Source organism: Chironomus tepperi, unplaced genomic scaffold (assembly GCF_022539635.2).
Source record: "Chironomus tepperi strain 1889 unplaced genomic scaffold, CSIRO-AGI_Ctep_v1 contig_123, whole genome shotgun sequence".
NCBI classification, from domain to species: Eukaryota; Metazoa; Arthropoda; class Insecta; order Diptera; family Chironomidae; genus Chironomus; species Chironomus tepperi.
Window position 1 is genome coordinate 1,441,615 of NW_027226245.1, and position 20,074 is coordinate 1,461,688.

General features: G+C 33.7%; 1 protein-coding gene across 1 annotated transcript; it reads right to left on the reverse strand.

Annotated features, from left to right (window-relative positions):
- Nucleotides 1-4,464: 4,464 nt before the first annotated feature.
- Nucleotides 4,465-19,683, reverse strand: LOC139087450 (keratin-associated protein 19-2-like). The gene is made up of 2 exons (XM_070636255.1): nt 19,653-19,683; nt 4,465-5,105 (listed from the first exon to the last, which is right to left on the reverse strand). Exons 1-2 carry the CDS (start codon nt 19,681-19,683, stop codon nt 4,465-4,467), a joined length of 672 nt encoding a protein of 223 aa, XP_070492356.1.
- Nucleotides 19,684-20,074: the final 391 nt, after the last annotated feature.

Consider the following 20,074-nt stretch of genomic DNA (forward strand, 5'->3'; position numbering starts at 1 on the left):
AGTCCATTAAAATGCGCTGTCACATCTAAAATCACAATTGTGTCCACATTTATTGCGTGTTCTTTATAGTATAATGATTGTAAATGAGAAATACATGTGTTAGTTACATCCATACATAACTATAGATATGAATAACAAACAACAAAAAATGATGAAGCGCGCAAAAAAAAATGAAAAATTTTTTAAAAAACAATTTTTTCTTTTAATTCTTCTTTCCATACTCTTCATTGTTGTTTGTTTTTCTTTCTCCAGAAGGCGAAAATAAGCATTTTTCGTGTATGCGCGTGTAAGATTTCCAAGAAGAGCAATAAACGCGCCAAAAAATACAAAATAAAAATAAAAGAATGTTATGAAAACAATGACCCATGCGGGATGGGCCTTCACATTTATATAAAGAGTATCATTCTCTTCTTTTTCTCGTTCTTACTTGCTTTTATGATGAGTTATTGTGGAAGGAAGTGATGATTTTTTGGTTGTACTTTGTCTGGGTGTTGATGGCGTTTGATGGTGTCAACAAGTGTGCATTTGAATATGTTATTCTGGTGTGAAGACACATGAATTTGTGACTCTACTGTGAAGACACCTGAATATGAGACTCTAGTGACAAGACACCTGAACATGTGACTCTAGTGTGAAGACACCTGAACATGAGACTCTAGTGACAAGACACCTGAACATTTGACCATTTGATTCTACTGTTAAGACACCTGAATATGTTACTTTAATGTTAAGACACCTGGGCATGTGACTCTAGTGTGCAGACACCTGAACATGAGACTCTAGTGACAAGGCACCTGAACATTTGACCATTTGACTCTATTGTACAGACACCTGAATATGCGACTCTAGTGTAAAGACACCTGAACATGTGACTCTAGTGTGAAGATACCTGAATATGAGACTTTAGTATGAAGACACCTGAATATATGACGATAGTGTGAAGACACCTGAACATGAAATTCTAATGTGAGAGACACCTGATTCAGGTGACCTGAACATGTGACTATAGTCAACCGACCAATCCTCTACATTCCAAGAGAAATCAAAAATGCGCTTCAATCGCCCACTACTGACCACAATCAAACTCAATTTTTCATTTTAATAATACTGAAATAAATCACATACTCTGGCATGTACTGTGAGATTTCAATTTAAATACTTAAATATATATATATTTTATATTATTTTTATTCTTATTATTATTTTGCTGTTTCTCACATGACATATAAATGAAATATTCATCATCATTCGCTCTTATGCTTCTATTTATATTCAATTAGACAAAATTATTTTTAAATGAAGACAAACAATTGAGTCGAGTCACATTTTTTTTCAGTTCAGTTTCTTATTGTTCTTGTTGTCTGACGAGGTTGTCAAGTAATTTAATGATAAAAATAAATATATATAAAAGTATGAGAATTGCTAAGTTGATTAAAAAACTATTTTAAAATTAAACAAGATACGTTCTGCCTTTTTTTTGGGGTTTTCTGTTTTGATTCTGATATTCTGAGAATGAAAGTTTATGGGGGGTCTGGTATGACGTAGCTGAATAGAGCTAGAAATTCATTGTCTATTTTGTCTATGCCAAAATTTCTCATCTGAATTTTTACTCCAAAATTCTATTTAATTCTCAATTAAGACAGCCAAAAACACAGACATTCTAATTATGTGGACATTTAAAATGTCTGCGGCACCAAAAACCTATCAATTAACATTTTTTTTTGTTGTGCATACGCTGTCTGGTCAGTAATATTCTCATAACTGAAAAATTTCAGACTAATGCAGTCATAACAAATGTCGCTAATTTTTTTGTTGATTGTCAAGGCTGCAAATAAGTCTGTCGATATGATCTTTTGGGTATGAATGGAATATTTTTTTTAAGAGAGAGGGTCAATGCTTTTTTAAAGGCCACTTAAATGCAAAGTAGATGAATGTTTAGAGATTTTTTGGTATTAGTTGGAAGACTTTTTGGAGTTTTAGACTTATATTCTTGGCTAAGAACTCTTTATTTGAGTTTCAAGAAGAGATTCAGGGATAAGGGGTATTTTCCAGGTATTTTCGAGGATGATATCCCTTTCTATTATAGTGCCATTTGGGATTAAACCGAGAGTGACACAAATGAAGAATGCTGCACAATGGAGCTTTTAAGACTTCACCAAAGCTCTTTTATCACCATCAAATGGAAGTAGTCTGAGTGAAGCATCCATATGACTGTCAAAAAGAGGCGGTTTCTATTTAATGTTAAACAAAGAACTTTGACTGAGCCTTAAAAGCTCCGTTGAAGAGTCTTCTTCATTTGTGTCGCTCAGGAACGATTGACGGCTAGATCCAGGATGAACCTTACGGTAACGATTTAAAACATTAACTCCGTAACATAAATACAAACCCTTCCTCCTCGTAGACGTTACATCACCTACAAATCAATGAGCCTCCTTTGAAGTTATTATAATGAAAATTAGCTGATAAGAGCTAAACATGTAAGCATACACCAAAAAAAACCAAAACACAACCTAATCTAGAGTTTGCAATAGCCAGATTTTGCCGCTTTGGAAATGACCATCGACAAATGTCGTGATCAGAACTGGAAGTCGACTTGGGATTTGTATGGAAAAATCGACTCAAGTCATGTAAAATTCGAGTCAACTTCGAGCTCTGGTTGTGATTCAGCGAGCTTTCGTCGTCAATGTCTACCTGAATGTCAACTCTGTCATTGACTATATTCTAATCGATTGTGTCTACGTCCTTGATAATGAATTCCAATACATCGGTTCCCCTAAAAAATATAAAAGTTCATCCACAAAATATAGCAAAAATTCAAACTTTTTATTCTAAATCATTTATCAATCGCCATTTAACATTTATAACAAAACTTTGTTTCCATAAGACACCGCAAAAAGCTTGACAAAAATCACGAAATGCTTAAACTTTCCACAAAAACAGCACAAGTGAGTACGCACAAACATTTTGTTGGCATTGCTTTCTTCTGCTTCAAGTCTAAAAATAGTGAAACTTTTTTGGTCGTGGAAATATAAAAGTTTTTCTTTATTTTCAGCTTTATATCCACTGCCTTCGCGTATTTTTGTGTTTATTGAAGATCGCGACATTTTTCATAACAAATTCCATGAATTTCTTTTTGCTTTATTTCGGCAATAAGCTTCCATATTTTGACAATCTTTCTATTTTCTTGTTTCTTATGCCGACGATTCCTTTCACCAAGATTTAATGCGATTGCTTATTGATTCATGATTACGAAGCTATTGGAGAATGTATTGTTGAATAATAATCAACAACTCTTCGATTTTGGAATTCTTAAAGGAATTTTTGCTTGATTTTAGCTGCTTGTTATTTTAGCATTTATGCGTTGTTGCTTGGTAATGGGAATTTTATACGAATTTTGGATAGATTCATGAATAAATTGTTATTGTCTTGGTGTTGAGAAGTTGTGGGCAAACTTACTAACTTACTTACTTACTGGAACCATGCTCCGACATAGAGCCTAGGTTGCTACAAATTGCTTTCCACCTGACTCTATTGCTGACTGTATCACAAACTGTATGCAGCCAAAAAATTTTAGAAATGCCATGAACCGTATGTCGTTTGCGATTTTGATCGAGGCTTACCATCAAGGTGTGCAATGTCAGTCCAAGTTATTGTAAATCCAAAATTTTCTGTACACCTGACAACAAGTTACCACTTTGATGTACCAAGCCCTCATTTTAGATGTCATATGTCATTCAGAGGAGTTATTCATAATTTAAGGAGGATTCGACCAAGAACTGCAGATCTGAATTTTCCACATTTTTGATGCGAAAGCTTGCATTTTTAAATTATACCTTAAAGTGCGTCAATGGCTGAAAACCTACATTTTTGGACTAACCCTAAATTTAAGTTTGAGCATCATCCATATGATGCCATAGATGGCAAAAGAGTACGATGGCAATTGACAAAAGGCAGTCAGTGATAGAGCCAGTTTTAGATGCCAACTTAGAGAAACCATGGATACCAGCTGATCTGTTTGGTCAGAGAAATAAGAAAGCAACCAACATCACCCACAACCAAAACAAGGAAAACAAAAAACTAACTAACGACTATAACCGATCATTAATTTTTTTGACCATCACTGTGAAAATAACTTCAATTAGTAATCGAGACGAAAAACAACAAAATTGTCATAATTTCAATCAATAATGCAACAATCGTATCTTAATCTAAATTTATGTTATTGTTACTACATTTTTATATTTATTTTTTATTTCTTTAAGATTGTGCGGCATGCGATGAGTAAACACATTTACACACATTAAGAATGATGTCATGTTGTTGATGTAATTTACACAGATGTGGCCGAACAGCATATGATTTAGGAGATTTCGTGTTTTGGAGAAGAATGTGGTGAAATCAAGCATCTGGGTCATCCACAGGTCTTGATATTGTCGTGAATTCGGTGATGAAGCAGCGTAACGACTACTGAGGGTTCCTGATGCCGGGAACGAAACCGAAACCGAAACCGAAACCGAAACCGAAACCGAAACCGAAACCGAAACCGAAACCGAAACCGAAACCGAAACCGAAACCGAAACCGAAACCGAAACCGAAACCGAAACCGAAACCGAAACCGAAACCGAAACCGAAACCGAAACCGAAACCGAAACCGAAACCGAAACCGAAACCGAAACCGAAACCGAAACCGAAACCGAAACCGAAACCGAAACCGAAACCGAAACCGAAACCGAAACCGAAACCGAAACCGAAACCGAAACCGAAACCGAAACCGAAACCGAAACCGAAACCGAAACCGAAACCGAAACCGAAACCGAAACCGAAACCGAAACCGAAACCGAAACCGAAACCGAAACCGAAACCGAAACCGAAACCGAAACCGAAACCGAAACCGAAACCGAAAGCGAAACCGAAACCGAAACCGAAACCGAAACCGAAAGCGAAAGCGAAACCGAAACCGAAACCGAAACCGAAACCGAAACCGAAACCGAGACCGAGACCGAGACCGAGACTGCTCGAGAAGAGAGTCTTTGAAAATTTGTGGCTACCGAGAATTTGGAAATCTTGTGTTCCTCGGATTGTCGAGTTTGTTGCTCCAAAATGATCTGGAGGGTTTGAGAGAGATTCTAAGTTTGTTAATTGAATTTCTAGGAATGATTAGCGACTATATTTAGTAGAAATATCTAAATGACAATTTAGTCTATAATTGAAACTAACAAATTGCAATTAAACTACAAAAGTGAAGTTAAAGTCATAATAATGATTCAAAAATCTTAAATTATGACAAATTTTGACAATCCAAAGGGTTCGAATCCCAATTTATCTTTTTAATTTCCAATTTCGAAAAATTCACAACTTTTTGACCTTTCAACAAATTCTTTTAATCCTCAGTTCCCATCCAAGAATCACAACAAATTGACTTCCTCATTATTTCTCACAATCTCAATTCCTCTTTTACGTTATTTCAACAAATTACATTTCAATTTTCACTTACTTCTTATTTTTGTAAAATGCAAAAATGAGTGCAACAATAACAAATAAAATATAGAGCGGCGCCATAAGTTTATTGTAATGCCCATTGGCATTGTTTGTCTCCAATTACAATTTAATTATTTTGCTTTAGGACTCAACGAGGAAATATTGAATGGATGAGTTAATTTTTTTTTAAAATGTGACTTGCGATGTAACACAATATTAAGAATTAGGAAGGCGTACAAGTTATGTTTGGTTGTTGTATCTTGTTGTGCATGAATGGGGGGTGTTCATTTATTACGTAACTCTTTTTGGGGTCTCTTGCCCCCTACCTTGGGGATGTTGAGAATTTATTCCACCTTAATCAATGAATATTAAGATTCTGTCACTAAGAGAAGGGATGCAAGCCCAAAAATTTGATTTCTCTTGTGACCTAACATCTGAACAGTCCCATTGGCGTAAATTCCTCTCAGGCGGTAATTGAAGATTTGCAACATTGTTGCGAGAATCGTAGTATGAGGAAATTTATGATGTGAGGGTTAAAGCGTGATTTTGAGTAAATACGAGTAGAATGTGTAGGAATTGAATGGTTTGAGTCAGACGAATGATGACTAAATGTAACTGAATCGACTTTATGAGATATGAAATTTATGGTGTGATGTCAGGGTGGGTTTTAGTGACATAAATTTTGAAAATAGTTTTAATATTTTTATCATCTAGATGAGGAAGCCTTTACAGACTCTGTAGACACCAACAGATCAAGAGGAAGACCGAAAATGTCCTGAATTGATAGTGTGCGGATAAGGACGCTAGAGTTCTCAATATCCCAAATTGGTAGAAGCTGTCTAAAAATGTTCTTTAAACGCGGCAATGGGCCGCCATGCGCTCCAGCCAAGGAAGAAAAAGTAATTGAGGAAGCCGAAGTCTGACACCGAAGCTGGCCAAATGTCAATTGTGTATCTTCTCGTGGTATTTTTTGTTACCACTAAATGTAGTGCAGGTAATCCAGCCCTGAATCAGGATATGAACTTGAAATAATTGATTAAAATCCTATCCAAACTCTGTCTGAAGGGTTGCTGCTCCACAACCAAGATAGGAATGGTAAGATTTCCAGTCTGCCATCTCAGACAAGACAAGATTTCCAGTCTCCGAACCCATCATGTACAAAGAAAGCAACAAAATGCTATCCAAACAGGACTAGTTGTTTCTTCTATTCATTGACTACAACATCCTCCATCTCCCTAGATACAGCATTGACTTAGTCATACTTATTTTAGTTACGCAACATAATGTATACAGTTCAGTACTGGTAGTTACTTCTATCATCGACTTAGTCATACTAATCTGACTTAATCATCTGAAAATATGATTCAATTTACTGCAGCTATTTAAAAAATTATCAGTTCTGTTACAGTAATTCATTTAACAAGTCACAAAAAAGCAATTATTGACAAACCCAACAAATAACATAACAAAGATGCTAACATTAATTTATCCTTTTTTTAACTAGTTTCACAGTTCTCTTACTTGTGCTACTTATTCATTCTGATCGCATGTTGTGCTTTGAAGATGCTTATGATGAATATGAAGGATTGTATGATGTCTTGGAACAAACAACTTTACAAAATAACATCGATGACATTTATAAAATGCTTAAAAATTCTGATTATAAAACTATAGACAATTTGGAAAAGTTCTCGAATATGTCATTGAGGAATCTTACAAACTCTATAAATACTCTAGTTGACACAAAAGTTAATAATTATTTAAATATAATTTATATTGCATCCTATGCATTGTGTGCATCTGTTAATTTGATAATTTGTTGTTATATATTGATCACCATGCCCAAGGGTATAGCCAGGAAATTTAACTTGGGTCGAAGCCTTCCTCAACCCCCTCACCGCGTTATTTTTTGAATTTTTTTTTAAATGACAAACAAAAAATTTAAAAAAAATAAAAATATTACAAAATAAACGATTTTTTTAATTCTTGGAGGGGTTCTTGCTCTTAAAGACTCCCTGACTACGCCGCAGACCATGCCTTAAATTGCTAATCCTAAGATTGAAATTGAAATTTTTAAAATAAAGTTCGAATTTATTTATATTTTTTATTTTGAATAAAGTAAGGGGGAGGATGGGGAGGTTGAGCATATTATTGAACGTATTCACTTACTTACTGCAACCATGCACTTCGACGTAGAACTTATGTATGCTTCAAATGGCTCTCCATCTGACTCTATTGCTAAAACATTAATTGTAGCTTAAATGTTGATCTAACAGAATATGATATAATTCTGATTCGAGTGGGACTCGAACCTACGTCTAACGGTTTTCAGTCGCATGCTCATATTACTGAGTTATGGGGGGTTATTCGACTATATGGCGAAGTGCCATATATAAATTATATATCTTCTATTTCTACCTTTCTTCTGAAGATATGTTATTGATCAGAGCTCAAAGTCGACTCTGTTAATGGAGTCTTGAGAACTTGAGTTGACTTGGAACTCTGCTGTTGATAGACCATTACAGGGATCACATTCCAACAATAAATTAGTCAAACTTTTCCCTAAATTAAAAGACAATTTTTCTATTTATTACAGCGAAATTAGTATAATGACTGCATTCAGTCATTTGCAATTTGAAAGTCATTATAAATTTTTTCTCCACAAAAAGTCTCGATTCATCAAATATGAAGTCACGAACAAATCAAATAAATAAATATCAAATAAATAAATTATATACGAGTAGCAATTTGCAACAAAGTTGCATCTAGGGAACAAAAAAAAAAATCTCATCATTTTTCTCCAGTCATCCAATAAACCGACGAACCAGTCGTACATTTGATCAAACTCATTAAACTACTCTGTTGCTGACACAACAACAGGCAAAGAAAAAAAATGAAGAAACAGAAAGTGCACTGAAAAGTGCACAAAATCTCATTAATATAACTCAACTATACAATAAGAATGCAGATACATACAACAAAGTCAAGTAACTCATAACACAGAAGTGCAGAAATGCATGTATGAAGCCTCAAAATATACATTGGATCACAATATTTTTAGCTCATTTTCAGGAATTGATGTTTATTAATAAAGGCATTTTGTATGAATATGTATCTTGTGGAATGGTTGAACAGTAGACTGTCTAGTATGCTGGATGGTTTTCAGACTGGTTGACAGGAAAGAAGCCTTGTTCCTAGGTTGGATTGAACGAGTGATAACTTCTTCGTTGTAGGGTTTGACCAAAAACCGCAGGACTGCATTTTCTGTCGATCCTGCATTTCCTTCTGGTCCGGATATTCGGGTGTATTCAAAAGTTTGTTTAGGGCTGCCAGCCTTCGTTTTTTGTCATCAGACCTGCAATTTTGAATGAAACCAGCTTGATTTCTAGCATTGATGATCGTTTGGTCGACTTGCTGAGCTTACAAGCTGGCTGTTTCCTTAATTAAATATGTTTGTAGCCTCACAATCAAATTTGTTGCTTGAAAAATTGTCTAATTATCTGTATCGCTACTTCACTGGATGTACAGATCAAATTTTGGTCCATGACCTCCCTCAGATGTCGCCTGAAACTAACCCAATCACTTGCTTCCGATTATCAATTTCCAATACCAAATGTAATACTGTCTCTGTCAACAGCTTCTATCTATAAAGTTAGATTTTAAGACCTTACTTAGAAGTGTTTCTACAGGTCTTCTTACAACATGTCGTCTGTATGATTAGTTAAATGCTGTGCTGTAGGGTTGAGCCTCTCTTTTCGAAGTAGTCGCCTGAATCTGACTCTATCGCTGGCTTCCGCTTGCTAATTTCCGATACCAAACGCAAGCATCTTCCTTTATAGACCTTTATGTCGTCAAGTGAGTGAAGGTGAGCGACTCTTGACTGTAGGTCTAGGTTTGGATGTGGTAATTTGGCAATTCCTCACTTGTTAAACTGTCATTTGCCCTAAGACGTATTCAATGCAAAGCTCTTGATTTTCAGCTATGAGTAGCTATGACTGGCTCAATTCTTGGCTTCATATAAATGCGCCTTCAGCCCTTTAATCCACAACATAAAGAATTTTTCATTATTTTTTCATAACAATTCTTTCTTTCCCGCGCATTGCAATTTCCTTCATTCCATTACATTCTCAACTCTCGACTACAAACAACAACAACAACAGAAAAAAAAATATCAAATTTATGGTGTTGAACATTCTTATGCTTTATAGCACAATAATTGCTGACTCTTTTTTTTACGTTCCTCTTCTTCCTCATATTATTCTCTCAGTTTTTTTTTTGCGAGAAAAAGAACTGAAAAGTTTATTGAACCAGACACGTTTTAAAAAAACCGCAAAAGGAAGGGCATGAGAAGTGACGCTACCAAATGCATGATGAAAGAATTACGTTTACTCGAATTCTTCTTTCGTCCATGTTCTTCATCGCCCAAAAATATTGGGCTTGTAGCTTCAACTAAGCTATTTGAATTGTAAAATTATTTATTAACTTCTCGTGTTGAACATTGTGGATATATAATAATAAGAAATAAAGTTTTCCGCATGCAAAAATCAAACACGGAAGTGAAATTATTTATAAATTCTAGATTATAATTTTTATTAGTTGGAGAATTGAGGAGAATAAATGCTGTGGAGTTGTTGATCAGTGGAATTTATTTGTCTAGATGTCGATTAAGTGTGACTCAACAGTTCTGGCTTGGGGATTTATTAAACTGGGTTAGTAGATTATTATTATTGTAATTAATGTAGCAATCAATAAATTAGTTCATAGAGGTTGTTGATTAGATGCATAAATTTATTAAAATTACATACATTGACTATTCAGCGATCTTAAGTTCGAATCTCAATATTTATGTCCGTAAGTTATTGAGCCCTAACAGGCAAATAGACCGCTTTTAGGTATCGAAGTTGTCTTTCTCTTCGCTTTTCCAGTTAGGAGAGTTTGGCTTGTGATCACTTGTTTTAAGCTACGTTAAGGTTCAATTAACGCAAGGAACTGATACAAAACTTCAAAATAAAGCTCCACATACCTTCTTCATCTCGAGCTACACATCATTATAATGACGTTGTTAATGCATTCATCATAATGCTTTGGTTAAGTCAAATGACATCTCTAGAAGTAGGCTGAACAATGATGACTCCCCTTCGCTCGTGGTTACAGGTTTCAGTTGAAAGTTTTCATATTTCACGTATCCTGAGTAACAGACACTTGAAAAGCATAAGTGAAACAAAACCGACGCTAAACAGTCGTCAGAACTTGAAGTCGACTCAAGTGATGGTCAACTCGATACAAAATCCGAGTCGACTTCAAGCTCTGACAGTCGTTAAGCCAGATTCAAGGTAAATTTGTATTCAGTTAGACTTCATTTTTACTCTTTCAGTACCTTGTGATATTTAGAAGAAGACTCTTTTTGGAAGTCAGTTTTGAGTTCGAGTATGTTTTGCATGAATTACATAAGTAAGTATTTGTGTACTTTATACCACTATGATATATACTAGACCCTAACAGGCAAGGAGAATTCTCATGAGAGCACGATCACCTTAATTATATTAAATGAGCAATGTTCTCATCTTAATCTGGTGTTGAGGACACGCTCTTTGCGGGTCATAGATAGTTTAAATGACTTTGGAAGTCCAGACTCCAGTTAAGGACAGTTACAAAGGACAAACTCTTGTATACACTCGAAAATTCAACAATACATCAACAACTAATCCTAAAATCTGCTTACCATCCACCTATAAAACTTCAAAGACTTTCTAACTTTTTGTTCTGTTTACTTCAAATGCACCAAGAATAAATAAATAAATGAAAAAAAAATTCTGTGCATACAATTAATTAATCCACTTATTTTTTTAAATTAATTAATAAATAAATTCTATTAAAAAAAAGTTAGAAACGACTTATATTCATTAATATATTTTTCTTTTCCTACTTCCGTGAGTCGCATTAATGCTCGTGTGCTCTCAACAATAGGAAAAATTCAAGAAATTTCATTTGAATTTATGAATTTAAATTTTTCTCGTTACTGTTGTTTTGCTTCATCTAATGCATTCACATTAATATTAATTTGGGCAATTATGCGTGGAACTGAAGTCACATTCTCATCTTACTCATTTTTCTTGTTCCTTCCTTTTTTTGTGACTTTTCTTTTATTTTGTTGGTTTTTAGAGATAGATCCTGGAGGATTATGATGGGAATAAATAGATGCAATTGGGAAATGATGTTGTGGTGATTTTGTGGGATTTTCTTTAGATTTTCTCAATTTCTTTTGAGATTTTGTATGAAAAAATTGAGAAAAATTCCGAATTTGATTTAAAAAAGTTGGCAAAATTCAAATTGGAGAAGTCTGACTTCAAAGCTGACCAAGTTCATGGCTACTCGTGGTACTCCCTAATATCACTAAATACACCGTTGACGTCCATGACTACCACTGGATTTGGTATTAATCATAAATTACTCAACTTTTCCTGATTTTTTTGAATTTTTCCACAAATTTTTAAGTTTTTTCTTAATTTTTTAAAATTTTTAATTCAAATTTTCTCAATTTTCCTCATTTTCTATTAAAGTATTCTTAACTTTTTTGAAACTTTTTCAATTTTTTTCTAAATTCTCATAAAATCTTCAAAAATTTATCATAAATTCTCACAAAAATCCCTCTAAATTCTGACAAAATCACCTCAATTTCCATCCCGAATTCATCACACATACACACACAATTGAGACAGACAAACAACAGTTGTATGCTAATCTTCATGTTAATTCCATCTAATGTAAACGAATTGTGTCCGGGATATGATAAATCTACAACAACGACGACGAAAAAAAAAATATTATTTCAATAGAAAAAGCAGGACTTTTGAGGAAGGGAAACAAAGACGATGAGGAATGATGATGAACAGAAAAAATATTTTCATAAAAAAATTAATTTCCATAACACTCGAGCATAACAAAGGAATAATGAGCAAGTTGAAGCATAATCGGATTGAAATTCATATTTTTTTATGTTATAATTCGATTATTTTTATATTAAAATCAAATGAATCATAGTAAAGTAAAAATTTTAAAAATGAATACAATAGTAATAAAGGATTTGTGAGTGACTGAGGAGTTTTGAATTAATTAAGGATGTTTTTGGGTATGGAAATTCAAGTTTTTAAGAAAACTTGTTTCTTTTTGTAATTTTTTAAAACATTTTTCTAAAATTTTGGTAATTTAGTATAAATTATACAGGTTTTGTTCCACATTATTCAAAAATCTTTCAAATTTACTCAAAATTTCCGAATTTTTTAAAAATTATTCAGATTTGGTTCCAAATTTTGTCAATTTTCCCTCGATTCTTTCACGTTATTCTTGAGTTTTCCTCAATTTTTAAGATTTTTTTCAAGGTTTTCTCATTTCATATTCACACAAAATTGTGTGAATATATTGTTTTTTGTTTTACAGAAATCTACTTTTTTCGATTTACTGCCTCAGCCTTGCCGAATTATAAAAAAAGTTCGGTCATTCAAAGTTTGTGCTTCGTATTACCTATCAAATGGTAAAAACTCCTTCATGATTGGTGCTTCCAGTGCCGAGAAATCGCAAAAAATCACGTTCTGTCCTTTAGCAAGTTAGTTAGTTTCCGCGAAAACTCAATTTTAACACAAAGTTAAGACTTCCGGTTTTTTCTATCGATAGATATTGGTTATCACACGAGCTGTATAGTTTTTAGGGTCATGAGATGCATCCACTGAGGCACAAAATGCAAAAAACTGAAATTTTTTCCCTAAATATTAGCCGCTTATTCCAAAACACGTGTTTTAAAAAAATTGAAAATATTTCTTCTATATTATTCATGATCTAAAAATCATTAATTTATATACATGTTTTATCCAAATTATTAATAATAATTTTTATTGAGATTTGGCTGATTGCATTTGGTTACAAGTAATTGAAATCTTCAGGTCGTTAGATCGAATCCTATGAAATTCTGAAATTTTTTTTTCCATTTTTTTTGAGTTTTTTTTTTTGAATACTTGAAGTATACAAAAAAAATGTAAATATTAAATGTAGATATTAGAAATATCTATCCATTAATGTGCTTAATTTTTAGAAAACAAAAGCGAAGTTAACAAGGTTAAATCAAAATACTTCTTAAGAATCAATACATTTAGCCTAGTTCGTATATACACAATACGAATATAAGTACTCAGCCGAGCTCGTATAGTGATCTATATAAGCACTGTAATCTACCCAAGTCGGGCGAGCGAAGCTCAGCCCGGCTCGTATAGTGATCTATATAAGTACTGTAATCTACCCAAGTCGGGCGAGCGAAGCTCAGCCCGGCTCGTATAGTGATCTATATAAATACTGTATTTTCTCAAACATTAGAAACTGCATATCTATGAAAATATGTTGCCGTGAGAAGAAAAATAGTTCGAGCGAAGCTCGAAGATTAATAGTTCGAACGCAGTTCGGACTTGGTTGAGCGAAGCTCACAAATTTTTGCGACCTGAACGGAGCGAAGCGAGTGAAGGCGTGAAAATTTTCTCAAACATTAAAAACTGCATATCTATGAAAATATGTTGCCGTGAGAAGAAAAATAGTTCGAGCGAAGCTCGAACTATAATAGTTCGAACGCAGTTCGGACTTGGTTGAGCGAAGCTCACAAATTTTTGCGACCTGAACGGAGCGAAGCGAGTGAAGGCGTGAAAATTTTCTCAAACATTAGAAACTGCATATCTATGAAAATAAGTCGCCGTGAGAAGAAAAACAGTTCGAGCGAAGCTCGAACATTAACAGTTCGAACGCAGTTCGGACTTGGTTGAGCGAAGCTCACAAATTTTTGCGACCTGAACGGAGCGAAGCGAGTGAAGGCGTGAAAATTTTCTCAAACATTAAAAACTGCATATCTATGAAAATAAGTCGCCGTGAGAAGAAAAACAGTTCGAGCGAAGCTCGAACATTAACAGTTCGAACGCAGTTCGGACTTGGTTGAGCGAAGCTCACAAATTTTTGCGACCTGAACGGAGCGAAGCGAGTGAAGGCGTGAAAATTTTCTCAAACATTAAAAACTGCATATCTATGAAAATATGTTGCCGTGAGAAGAAAAATAGTTCGAGCGAAGCTCGAACTTTAAAAGTTCGAAAGTAGTAACTGTACATGTTATTCTCCATGTAAATAATTTTAGTTAATTACTTGCACATTATCATTTTTTATTTCATAAATCTCTTATTTTGTTCAAGTTGTTTTATTTTTATTTTTTACTTTTATGTACAGTTTCTGATCTTCGTATTGTGTGAATATTCTCATGAAGCGTGATCCGCTTCATTACTAGTTTTTTTTCAATTTTCATAATTTTCGTCAAATTTTCCAACTTTTTAAATTTCTTCAATTTAATTTCAAATTATTTCCAAAGCCTTACAAGAATTCAGCTTAAATTTGACTCAAATTTTATATGAAATGAAGTCAAATTTTTTCAAATTCAAAGACATTTTCATCGAATTTGAACAGCCATAACCTAAAAATTATCCGTCCTATCTCTATAAAATTCTCAAAATATCACCAAAACAATAAATTTCACATTTAACAATCCATAATTCAAGTACCTATAAAATCCATCAAAAATATAATTTTTATAACTCAATTAATACCCGACTATAATAAAAATTGTCATTTAAAATTCCCGAGCAAAAACAAAAAATGTGCAATAAAAATTGGTTACAAAAGCTGAAGATAAATTTTTTTTACGTCTCATCTTCAACCCTTTGACAAAATTTCCCATTCATTAATATCAAATTGTTCCTGTTTTTTTATTTTTTCTTTAAAGTGAAAAAAATCCGCGTAATAAAAAAGTGGTTATAAAAATCTTATTAGGGATGATTGTGATGGAATTAGGAAAGGGTTGTAAGTAAGTCGCAATATTTTTTTTGGAAGTATAAATGTCAATTTTAACAGTTTATTTGCTTATAATCTGTGATGTTTATAGCTTTATGAATTTTAAATTAGCTCTTGTGATTTTTGGATGAGAATTTTTTGGTGATGGAGAGTTTTGGGATGATTTGCTGTCTATTATTAGCTGATCAAGTTATGGACTAGCTTTAAATCATGTATTTAATTCGGTGAATATTAGGGAATTTGAAAAAAATTTGAAAGTGCAGTAAATTTTACAAAAATATATTGAAAATCTACAAAAAATGTAAATAGCAATGCTATCCAAAAACCAATTTTCTGAATGTAAAGGATTCGAACCTTAACTCATCTATCTCCTTAATATTATAGTTCATCTTGTCAAACATGTAATTCCATTTAAAATTTGCGACTTAAAATTCCACTTGCAAATTTGGACAATCTGTCAATTTAAGTTGGATTGTTGAGAATATACCTGAACTCATGGACGACCTAAGAACTCTTGGAACGAAACTGTCTATAGATATGGTAATGCACTTGGTTTTGAGAACAAATGGAAGCCTTACAGCTGTAGGGCCAGCTGTAGAGCCAGATGTAGGTATCTGACCCTGTGTCTCGCTTAAAGTATTTTGACATAAACTGTGCTGGGCCCCTTAAAATATTTTAAAGAACTTATTAAATTTGATTATCAAAATCGCATTAAATTCTGTTTAAAATTTTAATATTTCAATATTTCCCCCAAAAAACCATCCAAAAGTTCATCATCCAAATTCATCCAGACCACGCTCAAAAATATTTTTTGTTTACAAAATTGCGGTAACATCAACAACAAAAAATTACAATTTTACATGACGTACAACGGTACAGTTACTTTTCAGAAAGCCATAATAGTTATTTTTAAGTATTGCGCAATAAAATTATGTTGTTCGTTGACTCCTCAAGATGCACACATGAAGTTTTTGTTTCCCATATCAAGTCACATGAGGGTCTTTAAAGGCAGAACAACAATATAGGCCAAAAAATGACTTTTCTTATTTTTTCTTTTGTGTGTCTACGATGTAGATCGTCCGTAAGTGCGTTGAACTTACATCCTTTTTGGGTATTTGTCTATGCATCTACACAAAAATAGTGACGAAAAGTAAGTGGAAGTGCTCTAACAAAAATGACAATGATATTGAGATGATGCTGATGGTTTTTTTGGATGATTTACATACATTTGTTCCAGCAATCTATTTATTCCATTTGTCGCGCATTTTTACCCTCATTTTACTTCCATTTCTCGTCTCGTTGACAGTGATGGATATCGATTGAGAAATGAAAATAAATAAAGAATTATTGCTTAATTATCAGATGACAATATTTCGTGACTTGAGTGACAAACTAGAGTTCATTAGACTCTAGAAAATGAAGGAAATTGTAATGGAACTGCCGGATAGAATTTTATGATGAGATGGATTTGAGTGATGAGAATCTGGGAGTGAGAGGGACAAGATGCATGTCTTTTTGGATAATTTGAGTTTTGTGGAAGTATTTTAAATTTAGAAATATTGTAATTTGACAATCTTGAATAGAATTTGAATATTAGTTTGAGAATCGAAGCTGTTTATACTAAAATTTAGATCGAATTTGAGTATCGAATACCATAAATCTTAGAAAAATGTCACTTTATAGTTAGCTCAGCTCAAATCGAGGTTGACTTAAGTCGATCAGATTCCATGTGAAATTCAAGTCGACTTCGAGTTCAGGGTCAACAAGTAAGCCTTACGTGAAACTCCGTAATCCTTGCAGATCCTTTAAAAAGGCTGTCTTATGCTGCCTTGTGACACCTAAAGCAAATGTGATCTATTCTAAAATGTATGTATAAGATCTCTGCATTGGTTTTGATGCCAGTCTCTTATATCAAACCTCACGGATCAGTGAGCATAATCATTGCATATGGCACCGTGATGATCTCAAGTCAAATTCGAACTTGAACTTTCTAAACTGGAGAAGATTAAGATTAGCATTTAAAAAAATGTTTAAATTTCCATCTTACTTCCTTTTTGAAAATTCTTTGCTACGGTTTGAAAAGGTCTTTCCAGAGGTCTCTTCTAAGTTTCCTTCCGATTTTCTCCTTTTCTAGGGTTTTTTTCTGGACAAAAGTCCCAGAATCTCCCTTAAATTTCCTCGTTTTTTCAAAAAACCTCCAAAATTCCCTTTTTAGCACTGTTGACTTCATCCTTGCTTATTTGCTTATTCACTGGGCGTACAGATCCACTCCGACTTATCGTAGATGTCTCCTAAATCTGGCTCTAATACTTTGTCAATTACCGATATCAAATGTCATGCTAAAGCGTCCTAAATTGCCACAGAAATCAGCCCAAAATCACAAATGATATCCAATACTAATTCTAACTCATTTTTAGCTATATTTAAGCAGCTTAACATCACTAAAAACCAATCTTCAGATTTCCTCAACCAATCTCATAAATTCAGTACAATTACAACTCCTAAAACCAAGTATGTAAACTGATGCTGACATATAACTTCAAGTATTTTCATGATCTCTATTCCCTTCTACATCCGACAAATCTAGATATCATGCCGTTTGCTGAGGCTTTATTCCATTCATATTTTTTTAATGTAACGCACAACAATCATAAAAATTTTAATCTATTGAAATTCGATCGGCATACTCAAGAAACTTAAAAATAACTAATAAATTATCATTTATAAAAGACTTTTTGACAACATTAGCATAAAAAATATTTGATGAACAGTTTGTTTTGCTTCCACCGCACACGTGTGTGGTGTGCAGAAAGACAAAAATAGTAAAGAAACTTAATATTTACGAGTTAGAATTGAAATTACGAAAATGGAATTGGATTTTGTGATGTTTGAGTGTGATTTGGGTTAGAGGTGTATTTAGGGGGTTTTGGGGTCAAACCCATCTCTGCCATTTGCTAAATTTGAGCGATCCCTACAAAATTTGTGGCTATTGCTCTGATTTGGACCTCATTTATTAATGGCACATTTACAATGATTTGGATTCTGTGAATATTGAGTATGGTTTGGATTAGAGGAGTATTAAGGGAACTTTGTGGTCAAACCCATCTGGCCAAAATTTGTGGATGTGTCTCTAAATTGGACCTCATTTACGAATGTCATATTTGCTAAAAATTGGATTCTGTGGATTTAGGGTATGATTTGAACTAGAGGCGTATTTAGAGGGGCCCAGGGGTCAAACCCAATCCTTACATCACCCCAATCCCCCTCCTTGGAAGGAGGCTGCTGATAGGGACAGTGTAGCAAATGGTATTGGCTAATTGGCTAATGGTAACCAGCGATAGAGTCAGATTTAGAAACCATAGGAGGGAGGGCATGGTTCATAGCTGAACTGTACGGCCAGTCAAGTAAGTACGTCTCTGTTTTGGGGGCCAAAGCTCAAATTCCCCTCCATTCATGCCCCACAAACCCCCCAAAACACATCCAAGTATACTATGAAAAATTAAAATCACCGTAATTGATTTCATGAATGGAATCAAGCATATACCCATTGATGTCATGTCACGGTCATGATTGTCTTTAAAAGTCAAAATAAAGTCCCCACAAGTTTTTATTGATAAGACCATAAACATATATGTTTTAATGAATGAACACAGCATGACGTGTGTATGTGCGGCATTAACAGTTAATTAATTATTTTTTTTTGTTCCAAGCAGTGCTGTTGAAAAATATTTTGTGTGATAAGGAAAATTGAAAGATTTATTAGAGACGCATGAGTTGTCATATTTTACGCATTTTGTGAGATATTTTTAAGGGCAGTGAGTAGCTCTGACACAGATAAGACAAAGAATTGAGAGAGTAAATAAATATTGTATTTGGACTTTTGCATTTCATTCATTGATTCATTCAACTTATTGCGTCATATTCATGCACATATATGTATACATGAACTGTCTACAGACCTGCAGCCTATGTTGTGATTCTTAATATTTTTTATAATTGAGTATGAATTAAAAATTTATGAAATTTCTTGTTGAGTCGCAATTGAGTCAATTCTATAACAGGCATATAAGGATATGAAATTAAAAATCCTCATCAAAAGTGATGAAAAATTCATTTTTTGAAAAAGAAAACACGCAATAAGTTCCAACTTCGACATTGTCGAGAGGGAAAAAAAAAATCAAAACAAAACGTAAAAAAAAAACTCTGAGCAATTTGAGGCACAACTACATATGTAAGACACAAAGACATTCATTGATATTTTGCTTGACAGACGCTTCATTGACCTGACTCTAGACTTCTCTTACTAACACATTCATGTCCACAACTACCAGCCATCTTCACAGTCAATTCTCTCTCATCCATAAGAGAGGAACTTTTTGTCGAATGTTGAGGCACAACATTAGTCGAATGTTGCCCAGACAGCGACTGTCTCAAGCATCAACACAATCATGACTAAATTTCATGTGAAAAATATCATAACAAATACACAACGCATTTTTGTAGTATTTTTCCACTCCAAGTTGTGCCTGTATGTTTTTGTTATTATTTTTCGGGAACATTCATGCGCACTGCCAATGAAGCCTCACAAAAGAAAAATTTTTCTCTTACATCCCGAATTGTTGTACACATTTACATCAAAATCGTAGTAAAATACTACACACAACACAGACATGCTTGATTTTTCCTCAAACATTTCCCTCCAAATTGCGTCGTTGGAATTGGAAAA